The sequence below is a fragment of the Enoplosus armatus genome, chromosome 8 (genome assembly GCF_043641665.1).
Source record: "Enoplosus armatus isolate fEnoArm2 chromosome 8, fEnoArm2.hap1, whole genome shotgun sequence".
NCBI classification, from domain to species: Eukaryota; Metazoa; Chordata; class Actinopteri; order Centrarchiformes; family Enoplosidae; genus Enoplosus; species Enoplosus armatus.
Genome location: NC_092187.1, coordinates 1544180 through 1558350, shown reverse-complemented (window position 1 = coordinate 1558350; position 14171 = coordinate 1544180). Strand labels below are relative to the sequence as shown.

Sequence of the window (14171 nt, the reverse complement as noted above, 5' to 3'; positions counted from 1 at the left end):
GTGCAACGTTACATTTCACGGCAATCCGTCCAATAGTTGTTGAGAGATTTAAGAAAAAAAACAAAAAACAAATATGTCAACCTGAGGAAAAGTCATCAAAGTCATAAGGATTCATCCTCTGGGGACAATTCATGTTTGTACAAAATGTCATGTTAACAGTTGTTTAGATATTTCAGTCCGGGGTAATAAAATAAAAGAGTAAAATAAGATTTTTGGTGATTTGATGTTGTGCACATTAATTCAATTGAAGCTTGTGTATCCTTTCTGACAAATGCTTGTAAACCTTCACTCACGTCAGCAGAGAAACTTGACTGGCACCCCAAGCAGACTGTCTCACCACACCACACATTGAGTGCAAGACGCCTTGTCTTGAACGTTAAGTTTTGATGCAGACTCAGACTATTTTAGCCACGCGAGCCATGACTGGAGCCGATCCCAGTGGGGTGCTCTGCAGGAGGGCAGCAGACGCTGCTCCATGCATTAGGACTCATCTGATGGAAGCAGGGGCTTGGGCAGTGGAGGGTGCTGTAAGAGGAGCAACAGAGAGAATGAGGAAGATGAAGCGTTTTCACACGATTGGATGAATGAGATATGATGAAGACATATTTGAAGTATACAGTGGCGTGAAAACCGACATGTGCATTTGTGTCTGATTAATCGTGCAGCAGTTGCTCACGCAAAAGAACACAAAAAGAGCCTGATTCACTGTTTGAAGTTTGAGGGTTTCTTTGAAGGTTTCTACGCTGCTGCACCGGCAGCCGCCATTAGAATTCACCCTCACCACCTTCCAGCTCACCTGGTGTGCCCCCTCTGCCTCTGCAGTGTTATTGATGTCGAACTTCACCTAACTGAAGCAGCTGGAGGTGTGTGTGTGTGTGTGTGTGTGTGTGTGTGTGTGTGTGTGTGTGTGTGTATGCGTGCATGTGCTCACGTGTGTGGACGCCAATTGGGTGGCCAGTGATGTATTTAAGTATTTAACAACTGCCCTAGAAAACTTGTCTCAAACTCTTAATTTGGTCCAAATAGTAACTTTTTCACTGGTGTGTGTCTCCCCGAGGCAGTTTCTTGTCCAATCCGTCTGCCGCCAGCAAACTGCATCCAGGAAGTTGAGATAAAACACACACGGATGCAGATGCACTGGTCATTTTGGATTGGTTTAAGAGAGAGCAGAGTAGACCTGCAGTGTGCACAGGTACGATTTTAAGCATTTCAAAATGCCTTCTTAAAAGGATAAAATCCTCGACTTTCAGGTATTCTACAACCTGGATTGAATTCAAGGCAACTCCTCCTGACGATCATGCAGACAGATGATGGCTGGTGAAAATGCAGAAAACGACGACATGATAAAACTGCAAAGGCTACTACCTGTGGAAATGGACGTCTTAAATGATAATTGTCTTCTGGTTGTAGCTTCAGAGGCAGGTACATTTGGACAGCAATTTGTTTGATGCCCTTGTTAACAACACCCACGTTCTCAGATTTCCCCAAAGAGATCATTAAAGTTTCGTCTTATCTTAGTCACGCAGACACGCACAGATGGCAGTCGGTAGAGATTTAGCGGACAAAAAGGAGTAATCCTTGATCTTTATCTCAGTGGTGTTAAGTACAATAGCATATTCTTTGCGAGGAATCCACAGGCATTAAAGCAAAATTGGCCCCTCTATGTTCTAATGAGGGCTACGTTTTCATTTGAGTGCTGCAATTCCCGTTTTAACGGATGATTTAGAAGGTTAGTAGTTTTTGACAGCTGGAAGGTTGCATAAAGAAATAATGCTGGATCCTACCCCCCCCCCCCGCAGGCTTTTAATTAACAAGACTAAGAGTCAGAGTCAGCCATACTAGCGCCTCTGTACAAGCCACAGCGGTGCTTGAGCCAAATGCTTACATCAGCATGCTTTTATGACAAATGCCAGTCATATAGTAGATATAGTGTTTAACATGTTCACCGTCTTATTTTTAGCACGTTAATACGCTAACATTTGCTAATTAGTATTAAACACAAGTGCAGCTGAGGCTGAGGGGAATGTCATTAGTTTTGCAGGTATTTGGTCATACACCAAAGCATCGGAATCACCAATTATTACAATTCACCCTGAGGGGGACAAGAACCAATAGTTATCGAGACATTTCACTCAGAACCGCCTATGTCAACCTCGTGGTGATGCTAGAGAAAAAGAAAAAAAAATCAGGAAATTAATTCAGCTGCATCCTCTGGAGAACATGAATGTCTGTACAAAACTACCTGATAGTCCATCCAATAGTTGTTTAGATATTTCTGTCTGGACAAAAGTGGTGGACCGACATCGCCATTCCCAGAGCCATTCCGCTGGCGTTATTAAATGTCTACGTATAGTGTCCGAGTCAGAGTAACCCTGATGACATCACAAGCTGAGCAACACTCCTCACGGATAGCAAACTGACCTCAACGTGTAAAAGTAAGCGCGCCCCCCTTCATTCGTAATCCATTTTTCATACTACCAGTGAAAAGAAGTGATTCAAAAGTCAAGATGCAACAATGGAAAATGATCAATACACACCCCAGGAAAGCAATAAGACAATGTGGCATCCCGTCATACATGAATTTATAGACGATGGTAGTGAATAAGTGATCAGAAGGCCCAATGTTTTCATTTGAAAGGACGCGAACTGTAAGCAGTGCACATTGTGTTACAGAGAGGTGTTTGTCAGAGGACGTGATCTTAACCCATACACTCCTCCGCCTTTAGCTTAGCCGTGTGCGCAGCAGTGTGGAGTTGTAAGCAGCACCGTAGCAGAGCCGTTAGAGCCGATATCTCTGATAGTCACGGGGGGCTCGTTCCTTTAATCTCATGTTCTGGGCGCGGGACACCTCCGCTAGATCTGTACGGTACAAGATGTTTGGAGGTGGTGTGCGCAGGGTTTGTGTGCAATATTAACCAGGTGTGTGTGTGTGTGTGTGTGTGTTTTAATTCCAGGTCACCCGTGTACCAGTGGAGAGCTGTGAGCAGTACACCTCCTGCGGAGCCTGTCTGGGATCAGCAGACCCTCACTGTGGCTGGTGTGTGCTACACAACGTGTAAGTGCATATACCGCTCACTACGTTTAAGCGGGTCCTCTGCAGTATTAATGCATAATGCCAACATGTATATCAGAAATTTGACTTCTGAATGACAAAAATGACTTTGCTGATCCACTTCTATGACGGGCTACCTACACCTGTGACTTCAAAATGTGCCAGGGTGTTTCTTGTTTTCGATGTGGGGGTTATCTTTAAGATCTTATATTGCGGTGATCTGCTTCTGGATTTCGGGATTGTGCTGTTCACCTTTTATGTTGCATGCCAACATGTTGGAAATAAGTGTTTTCACTTGAACACGTCATCCTTTGGCTTGTTTGTTTGAAGTTCAGCCATGAAAGAATTACAGTAATCATCCGTACTTTTATGTACGAGGTGCTCTGTCCAATTTATTGAAATTTATTCTCAGACATTTGCAGCGTTATTGGAAAAAGTGCTGAAAGTCTTGTTATCATGTCAGCACTAACCGAAGATATTCCAGTTGCCGCTGCGTTAAGCCCTTTAACTGGATACGTTGTTCACATGCACCTCCCTAATCTACTTCTAATTTCCACGCATCCAGACACCCACGAATAAACAAGACACTCAGTATCCTGGAGCTCCATTAATACTATGTGTCACTAATTCAGTGATGTCTGCACTCCATTAGTTTTGTTTCATAAGTGAGAAGCAGCTGAGGGTACCAATGCATACATTTTGACCAAATTAAAAAAAAAATAATAATATGGATTTAATATAGGAAACAAATCGGAATTGAACCTTATCTCGGAACGGAGATGTGACTGTGGTATAAACTCCTCCTCCAGATGTTCGAGGAAGGATCGCTGCGAGCGAGCGGAGGAGCCTCAGCGCTTCACCACCAGAGCGGAGCAGTGTGTCCGACTCTCCGTCCAACCCGACACCGTCTCTGTCACCATGTCCGAAGTGCAGGTACGGAGTGTATGGGTGTATCAGTGTGTGTGTGTGTGTGTGTGTGTGTGTGATGATGTCATTGCATCGTCAATGAAGTGTATCGATTCCCGAATTTATGTAGTTCCTCGCCTTTCTGCTTCCCTTCCTTCTCCTAGTTGGTACTTCAGATGCAGAATGTGCCCAGTCTGTCTGCCGGAGTGAACTGCTCCTTTGAGGACTATGTGGAGACAGAAGGACGCATATACGGTGGACGGATCTACTGTCTGTCCCCCTCGACAAAAGAGGTGGCCCCCATCACACGAGACCAGGGTAAAAAGAAAAATTACACAATTGTAGAATTATGGCGGGAAGTTTCCCGGACTTCTACCTTGAATTCTTTTGAATGCTCTCGGGGGGGGGGGGGGGTTCCTGGTGGAAAATGTTTAAATCCAAAACCAGCAATATCTGTCTAGAACCCCGGACATGAATAAACAAGGCATTCATAAAATGAAAAAAAACATCAATAATCAAGGATCAGTAATTACAGGAGTAAATTGTGACCCATTTCTTTTTTAATATTCTTACACTGACAATGGTTTTGTCAACAGTCACTGCCCCCCCCTCACACCTTTCCGCCAATCACGTGCCCCCATGTCTCTCCAGCAAACTCGACAGCTGCTACTGCAAATGTAGCCAGTTAGCTCCCGTTAGCCAGAGCAACAGCAACGAAAGAACCAACCAAGGCTGTTGCCGTAATTAAACACCGCAACGTAAAACCTCTTACCAAGTCGGCTAGTCAGCCCGCAAGAGGCAGGGAGCACGTGCAGCCTTGTTAAGCTGGACGGATAAAAAATGACAGCGAGAAGAGGTTGACTCTTGCGTTCATTTACAGTAGCAGCTAGGTGTTCTGTTGTTGCTCTAGCTAACATGGGCTAAACTAGCTAAATCTGGTAGCAGTTGTGGAGCTAGCTTGGCTGACAGGTGAGAGGGCTAGGTAAACACCGCTGTCATAAGAAGTGACAAAACTGTTTATTTATTAATTTATTCACCAAATATACCATATATATATATATATATATATACAGTGCTTAACAAATGTATTAGACCACCTGTCATAAAAATGAGAAAACACAAATATTTTAGAAATCTGTCAAAAACTTGTTTCAAACTAAAAGGTGTATTGTTATTTATTAGGCAAAGAACAAACTGGAACAACTAAATAGTCCTTATTCACATATATTAACCAGAAATCTTAATATTCTGTATGACCTCCTTTGGCCCTGATAACAGCTTGCATTCTTGCAACATACAAAACAAATGTTTCTGTTCAGGAATGCAAGTAAATAACTGTAATTTGGCATCTCAATCAAAAAAAATTATAATGTGCTTTACTATTTTATTCTGCTTTTTTGTAAAACAGTACATTTGAGAATTCACGGATAACAACAATAATTCTATTTTAGCATTAAAGATGTAATTTGGATTAAAGAGCTTGGCTTGCACATACTGGTGGATTAACCATTACAGAGACATCAGCAATACTGTTCATTTAGGGCAGCGGGGGCAAACACCTTACACTGGGTGGGGGGTCTAATACATTTGTTAAGCACTGTATATTATTGAACACTTTGGGGCTCCATATATCTGTCGCAGTAAATTAGCCACAGCTGACAGCCTGGACATGCTGGGTGAAGCTGCACTTTCTCAAAAAAACAAACTTTTGTTTTGGAGAGAAGATGACTCCACTTCATTCCGGGCTTTATCGGTCGAGCAGCTTTGTTATACTGCACAAATAGAAATTGTTTGCTACACTCAGCCCGCTCATTCAGCTGTGTGCAACACGAGTCGTTCTGCTCTTTAACTGCGCCCCCCTCTCTCCGTGATCATCAAAATAAGAAACTGCTGATTCACATACTAACTCCTGCAAAACCTCCACCAAGTAACTTTTTCTTCCAATTCTACTTGTTCTGCTCCAAGCTCTGCTTTACTTTTCCAGCAGAAACACCGTGGCTGCAAAATGTCAGCTGTGCAGGAATCGACAAGTAACGCCGGAAAAAATGAAGCTGTTAACATTTCAGTCGGACGTTGCCTGGGCTGGGGCGTGATCCTGGGTTCATGAAACATTTTCCATATGTGCTGCGTGTGATAATATCAATTGTACACAATCGAACTGTAGGAAAGGATGTTGAAAGAAAAAAAAAAAAGCACTGGCAATATGGTGTCTTGTGACTCCTTGTAGGTGACCAGCGAGTGATAAAGTTGTACCTGAAGTCGAAGGAGACGGGGAAGAAGTTTGCCAGCGTGGACTTGGTCTTCTACAACTGCAGCGTCCACCAATCGTGAGTTTCTTTTCAAATTTCAAAATTCAATTTCATTTATTTCAAAGAGTTGGTCGCCGAGTATGAATGGGGCGGAATTAGAAGAGGAGGAAAGGACAAGATAAAAATTGTCTTTGCGTATGCCATTTTGTCACCAAATTAAATATGCTATTTCAATTATACAGTGATATCACACACCCGGCAAGACACAGCCCGCTAAAATATTGGCCTGCAAATAACTTTTATAATGGAGAATGGACAAATCTGCGTGCAACCTCTGCTAATCCATTATTCAATGTGTTCATGCTTTTTACAAATCAATTAGTTGATTAAATCTCGAGCAATGAAGGGACTACTGGTGAGTGAAATAATAAATGAATCGATTCCTAACCATGCAAGACCTAGAAGGGCAGCCAAGCTCGGGTGTCTCGAACATGTCAGTCGTGTTTCTTGGAAATTAATTATCCATCGTTGAAGTATAGGAATACTGATTAGCTTTTCAGCGCTGCTTTTTGAGAGCGATTTTTTTTTTGTTGTTGCATGTGTTTGTTTTACATACACGGCTGAGTCTGTTGTTTAAGATTTTAAGAGAGAGACTATGTACACAGTCTTTATATACACTACAGAAAGCAGTTCCTTGAAGTTGTTATGAATGGTCTTTTTTTTTTTTTAACATCTAAAATGTTAATTCAGTTGATGAAATATTAATTGCATTCGAGTTGATAAACCTCGGCACTGTTTTTCTGTCAAAACTGCAATTTGTAAGACTGCAGTTTTCAAATTGCAAGAAGGGAGGGGGGTCTTTAGAGCAACGTCAGCAGCTAGCTTGGTCATCCAGTGACCAACAGCAGTCTGAATCTTACAGGGTTTGTTTTTTTTTTTTTTTAAGCATATCATATCATTGTCTTTGCTTATCACCTTCAAACTTTGAAATAGGACCTTGATTATCAAGTTATATGAAGCAGTCTTTTCTATTGTAACGTATATTTGCTGACAGACTGGCAGAAAAGACTGCCTCACAGCCGGAAATTGCTAAATGCCTTTTCTAATTAGCATATTTTTGATGTCATTAAGCAACAATTTATATACTAGTATATATACACTATATATGTAGAATATACATACTAGTATATACTGTACTATTTTTCTACAAAATAAAGTAAGCTCTCTATCTTTATCACCAGCATACTATTCAAGTTCCTGTCATCTTAATATGCATCAAAATCTACCTGTAATTACACGAAATGCTGACAGAAAAAAAACTCCCTTAAACCCTTATGACAGGGGGAGAAGGAGAGGCACCAGTGAGATCGGCCTGATAACGAATAAAGAATGTGTTCTTAATTGACCTGCCTTGTTAAATAAAGGTTAACTGGAAATAAATAAAATGTCATTCGCTAAATGTCTCCAGTCTTGGCCGCTGCTCTGAAGTCGCTGAGTGGACTTTACTGCTCAGAGTCACACACACACACACACACACTGTCTCTCTCACTCTGGTCTCTTCCACCTGGCACACACTCACGCCTCACATTGAGGTATCTGCACTTTGTGTCGATACACCTGAAATGAAAATGCATCTGTGGCACAGTCAAAGTGGATCTCTCTCTCTCTCTTGCCAAGCTCAGATTGATGACAGCGTTACTTCCTCCCCTAATGTCTACATCATTTAAAATACCCGAAAACTCTGGTTTGTGGTCTGCTGGTTGGGCATAGTGTATTGTTTCTCCATTTACTTCAGAATATGAGGATATAAGGAAGAATAAAGCTGAACAATACCAAAATCTAAAGCTGAACAATCCCAAAATCTAAAGACTCAAATCTGTCTGTTTGCGTTTGTCTTTTCTATGCATCTGCAGAACCATAAAGATTCGAAAAAACAGACCAAACTATGGCCAAAGAGCTAAATTTAGACTCTGGTTTCTCTGTTCAAGGTTCCTTGATGGCTGGAAAAGTTCAGCCAAAACGCTGAAAAGAGTTAAAAACTCAAAAAACTACTAATTATGACAGTAACCTTTCATTCTGGATCCCTTGCGCTATAAGTGACGAGTAATAGGGAGTGTAAAGTGCACTTGTCCTGCTTTCGTTCTCTTCCATGCCACCGTTCTTCCCCAGACTCCCCCCTCGTAGCCCCCTGGCCCTCTTTTCCTTCCCTGCCTTCCCACCTTCCTCTTGTCCGCCTATTACTTTCTCTTCTCCCATCCGTCTCTTCGCCCGTCTCTCCCTCCCCCGGCCCCGACCCCTCTTAGCCCTCTCTACCCACCGCCCTGTTCTTACCCCTCTCTCGTTCATCAAGCCCATTTATTGCCTGCGCTCTGCTCTTGGCCCTGCATATATCTGCATAGTAATAGGCCGTTAATTAGCTCCAGCCTGTGCCTGTGTGGAGATGGTCGTAATGGAGTGGGCTCGGAGAGAGAGCTCACCTGGGCCACTTCTCAGGGCCTCCAGGCCTAGTTCAATGGCTTTGATTCATTTTATGAATGTGTGTCTGTGTGTGTGTGTGTGTGTGGAGTTTTCTGTTCGTTTCTTTTGTGAGAGCCTATTGAATGTGTCAAAGTTTATTTATGCATATTTGTGTGCATGCAGGAAGTGTTTTGTAATTTTGTGTATAAGTGTATGTGTGTGTGTGTGTGTGTGTGTGTGTGTGTGTGTGTTTGTGCTCCATACCCCTGATTAACCAGCCTACCTAGCCCTCCTCTCCTTGCTGAATAAACAGGCGTGCTGCTTTTTAAGCCTTTGATGTTTGGCTTTGCTGGCCCCCTCAGGACTCTGCAGGACTGTAAAACTACAGTGCAGTTATTACCGCAGCAGCTGTAACATAAACCCACGTATTATTACGCCGCTCCCCCCTCCGCTGTCACCTTCCACCTCTGAGGCTTGTGACCCTGCCTGTCGGAAGGCTGGAACAGGAGCGGCGGATAGCGGAGTTCTCCTCATGGGCGTGGTGGGTGGGTGGGTGTGATAGTACAGACTCAGAACAGCAGCGGCGGCGGCGGCGTAGATGTACAGTACCAGCACAGATGCACGAGCAGAGCAGCTCGCAGGCAAGCCTCGCTCCACAGGCCTAAAGGCGGATGCAGCACCGGCGGCATCACCAGCCTCACACAAACACACACACGAGCTGAAGTCAGAGACTTGGCACAGCAAATTATGCTGCGAGCTATTTACATACGCTGTTACAATATTAGACATTTGCATTAAAAGAGGTTTGGAATAGTTTAATTGAGCATGCGGGAGGAGGAATAATGCATCTTTAAAGAGAGGAAGAGAAACAAATGAGAGAGAGAGAGAGAGCGCTGGAGGGGGGAGCGAGACGGGGAAGAAAACTCCACATTCCCTGAGAGAGCCGGTGGGGGGGAAAAACAACTGAGAGGGAGGCATGAAGAGGGAAAAGAGAGCTATAAAGCCGAGTGTTAGTGAATGAGACAGAGATTGTGCCCATTGTGTCAGGAATAATGCGTCCCACGCAGCTAAAAGGTTAGCGCCGCAGCCTCAGGCCACCGTGACCATTACAATATGAAAGAGCTGAAATCCACGCAGTGAAAAGAAGCACTCAAGGGAGGGAGACCAGCCCACAATCTGGCTACCCAGGAAGGGTTAGGCTTGATTTTTGTGGCAAAAGTTGCCGGTCGAATTTTTCAACAAGTGTGACCCGTTTTAATTAAACTGGGGGTTGAGGCTCACGGACTGCATCACTGTGACAAGATGCAATAATACCTTCTAATGAACCCGAGTCCCCCGTTTAGAATCTAAACTTCTCGTTAGGTTCCTGTGCCGGTTAACTTAAGGATGTGTGCATCGTTTTATAGCTGCTCCCTTTGCAGCTTTATTGGATGAAACGCTGAGAGGCCTATTTATAGGTTACATAGCGCGGCCCGCCTTGGAAACACTGTCCACATGAAAGATATCTGGGAGATGTGATGTTAAACCAATCAGTCAGATCTTTGTGCTTCAGGCCCGCTTTCATTTTGGGTCAGCACATGTCGACACGTGTTGGTAAGTTTAAGATGAAAGACAAGCCTCCTAATTAGGGAAGAATTGCAGCTTCTTTATCCGCGTTGGCCAGAATTAAATGAGCACATGATCGTTCGCTCCTTTCATATATATATATATATATATATATATATACGTTTGTGCCGGGCCACCGCTCGCATATCAACGGCTTTTGCTCCATCGATCCAGCCTCGCTGAAGATGAAAAGGCGTCTGACCCGGCTCTGTTGCCGGGCCTTGTTAAATAGCAGGGGGATTTTATTGACTACATTGCAGCAGCGCAGCCACTTACCCAAGCCCAGTCGTCCGGGCGCTGACAGCTCTACTGTAGGACAAGCCTCCGCTGCCCAGGTGACCCAGAGGAACGCTAAGATGTCAACATGTGCGACAGCTTGTGTGTCTCAGTCTGTGAGTGCGTATTACTGCAGCCATGAACACACACACACACACACACACACACACACATGGCTTGTGAATGTGTGCGCGCACGTCCCTAGTACAAGAAATCGATAAACCCCGGGGTTAATAGTGAGGAGGAACTGGCTCACCAGCTCTACTAACAAACATCAGACTGTTAGCATAACCTTAGTCCACCTTTCTCCCCATGGAAATCCACCGGCATTGATTATAAACCTCGGGCCTCTGTTCAGTCTGGTCTCACTAGCTTACCGCCGGCTATATGAAGCCCCTATCACTCTGTCACTCCAATAAAGGCGATTTGGGAGTTAACCCTCGAAAATCTAAATAAACCAACGACAGAGGGACAAAGACAGAGCGGGGATTAGACTGAAATCCAATTTAAAGTCAGCCTTTCTGGCAGCAGGGTGGCATTGTGAGCTGAGCAATTGTCCTTCAGTTTGAAGGACCCGGTTTGAAACCCCCGCGGTAGCTCATTACTGTGGCGTTTTTGTGCTAGACTTGTCGGAGATCGCTTGTCAGTCAGCACAGCGAAGGTGGTATTGTGATATTTTTTTTTTTTTCCTTTGACTTAACTGTTCAAAAGTTGTTGTTGTTGTTTTTTTTTCAAGGAAAGGCCACATGGCGAGTATTCATGAACTGGATGTAGACCGAATGAGGTGGCAACTTCATTTAGGCAATGTACAGCACTGATGGATTTGACTATAATCTGGAGCAACATTAGCATTATATTTCTGGCTACCCGATGAATATAATTCGAATATGAAGTCTCTTTTGTTTCTCTTTGTTACTCTGTTTTGTTCTCTACCAGCTCATAAGAAAAATACCTGGTCCTTAAGCTAACTCTGCGTATGTTTTTTTTTCTATTAACCTTAAAGAAATAGTTTGAGATTGAGGGAAATACGGTTATTCGCTTTCTTGCCGAAACAAGAAACACAAACACCTTGTAGACCCACAACGGTACATTTTTTTTTCTCCTCAGTTTTTGCCCGGGATTAAACAAATGGGCTACAATGTGTTCAATTGTGAGCTTTAGAGGTGCTGGCAGGTTTATTTTCTGCTTCCAGTCTTTTTGCTAAGCTAAGCTAATAGCCTCCTTGCCGCAACGTATGTGTAGTGTACAGAGAGTGACGCCAAGCTTCTCATCTAGTTCTCGGTAAGAATGTCGAACCCAGCAAAGCCCTTTAGTCGAATGAGCTCTGCAAAGTACAATATTAACGTGGCAGACAGTCGGCTGTGCAGTGCCACACTGTGAAAATGAATGGGTGATGGATACATACATACAATGGACCCCACAGGTTCCCAGTCAGCTCCTTGAGTGGATGCGAGTGGGTGAGCAGATCTGTTTGTGTGTGTGGGGGTTGAGTTGGAGGAGGCTTGATTGAGTACAGTGATAGCATATAGGAGAGGGGACTGACGTAACGTGTAATTAGAGCTCGCTTTTGCTCAAGCCAGTTAAAACGTTTGGTTTCAGACGTGGTGTAAAGACTACGAGCCCAGGACTTGTTTGAGTTGAAAGAGAATAGCAGCTTTTTTTGAGTAACTGAACATCAACTTCTGTCCCTGTAATTATCTATTATTATCTATTAACTTTTAACTTGTTTTCATAATTTTTGCAACACACCTTACAGCTGAAAATGAAGTGGTTTCTCAGCTAGCAAAGTGATTTGACACTTTTTTTACAATTTGATACAGCAAAAAACACGTCATGATCACGCATCAGAGGCTTGGATTTATTTCTCCTTTTCAATCATGAAAACAAAGCCTTGCTAAATTGAACAGCTATTGAACAACTGTTCATTGAACTTGTCATATTAAATGTAAAGTAAAAACCCAAACTAACGTTTGTGTTTTGCACAGCCTTCCCTTCCATTGTGTTTTGTTTTTTTTCTTTCTTTCTTGGTAGCCATGATAGCCTTGTTTTTTCGTGTGGTAATCCATGTTTGAATGTGCATATATTCATTTTGCTTCCTCAACACTGGAAAAGAAGAAAAAAGGAAAAAAAAAAAAAAAAAATCCAAGTGTTATATAAAAACAGGCTTATCTTGGTCTGCCAGCTTAGTTCACTGTAAGCCTCCAAGCATGGAGAATAAGAAGGGAGGAGTGGATCGCCAAGGATTCTCTCCTGCTCCCTCTCGACTGTCTTTAGCGTCCGCCTTGGCCTCGCTGACAGCTGGGATAAAGTCTTATTGCGCAAGGCCACAGTTCCACTTGTCATTCCAACGCGATTTCTGGAGATTTTGGCACAACACGCAAACACAAACACACACAAATATTTGATGTCGTGTGACTGCGTTGATGCGCGTCCGGGTGTGATACGCCTGAGCACATCGCACTTGATCTGTGATGAACGCAGGTCAGAGTAGCCTGACTTCAGCCAGAGTGTTTTTACGCAAATTATAACGAGAAATGTGGAAGTTATGAGTGAACAAAAGCAATTTTCAGTAATTTTCAGGATTTGTTTTGAGTAGTAAACTTGACTTCTTGGATGTCCAAGAAGACCGAAATCACATATGATAAGGGAGAATAGGACGGGAAAGTTGCCCTTTATTTGTGCATTTAAGAATCTTACTGGCAAAAATTAATTATTTTCAATATTTCCAGCTGTAATGAAAGCCTATATATTTGTTATTCTGGAAACATGCTATATTATGGGTTATTGCCGTTTCATCTTGGTTTCTTTTATAGCCTGACTGATACTGGATTTTTGAGGCTAATACTGTTGTCAATGCAGACGTATAACGATTTTTTTTTTTTTAAATGTAAACACATGAGATAAATATGATCAGCTGTCCTGTACACCGATACTGATATATATGCAAAATATTGGCCTGGCTGGTTTCTCGGTGTAGCTCTAGTTTTCTTCGGAACAAACAAAGTAAAACAAGGGTGGCAGCAATGCTCTGAAGTATCGTAGTGGATTTTGGTGATTGTCGCTTCAACAATGTTAACCCCCTTTACTTTTCTTTCCTCCGTCTCTCACATTCTCACTTGCTCCAGGTGCCTGTCCTGTGTCAATGGAAACTTCCCCTGCCACTGGTGCAAATATCGCCACATGTGCACGCAGGACGCCAGCGACTGCTCCTTCCAGGAGGGACGAGTCAACACCTCCGAGGTAATGGTCTGTGCAAGCACACATATACAAAAAGCACACACAAACCTCCGTTGTTAAACATGCTCTCACACACAAAAAAACAAAACAAAACAAAGAAACGCAGAGTCAGAAGCACAGACACATGGAAATATTTACAAGTATAAATGCACGCGCACACGTATGTATAGTGGCATAGTAATGCCAAGGGTGCAGCTGGGACCTGCACACCATTCGAGTGTGTGTGTGTGTGTGTGTGTGTGTGTGCATGTGTGTGTATGAGTGAGTGCGGCTGTAAGTGGTCCGGCAGCAGCTGTTGTACTCGAAGCAGCACTGGATTTATTCACTTATAAACAAGTCCGGGGTGAATGAGTATGCAAATGGAGGCATGCGCCGCCGTCCCAAATGTT

General features: G+C 43.3%; 1 protein-coding gene across 1 annotated transcript in view; it reads left to right on the top strand.

Annotated features, from left to right (window-relative positions):
- LOC139288422 (plexin-A1-like) overlaps positions 1 to 14171 on the top strand; it is a 111478-nt gene that overhangs the window by 7052 nt on the left and 90255 nt on the right. The window contains exons 3-7 of the mRNA XM_070909721.1: positions 2955 to 3055; positions 3862 to 3985; positions 4123 to 4276; positions 6186 to 6285; positions 13671 to 13785. Of these exons, the coding sequence (XP_070765822.1) occupies positions 2955 to 3055; positions 3862 to 3985; positions 4123 to 4276; positions 6186 to 6285; positions 13671 to 13785 (594 nt within the window). The remainder of the gene's footprint in view (positions 1 to 2954; positions 3056 to 3861; positions 3986 to 4122; positions 4277 to 6185; positions 6286 to 13670; positions 13786 to 14171) is intronic.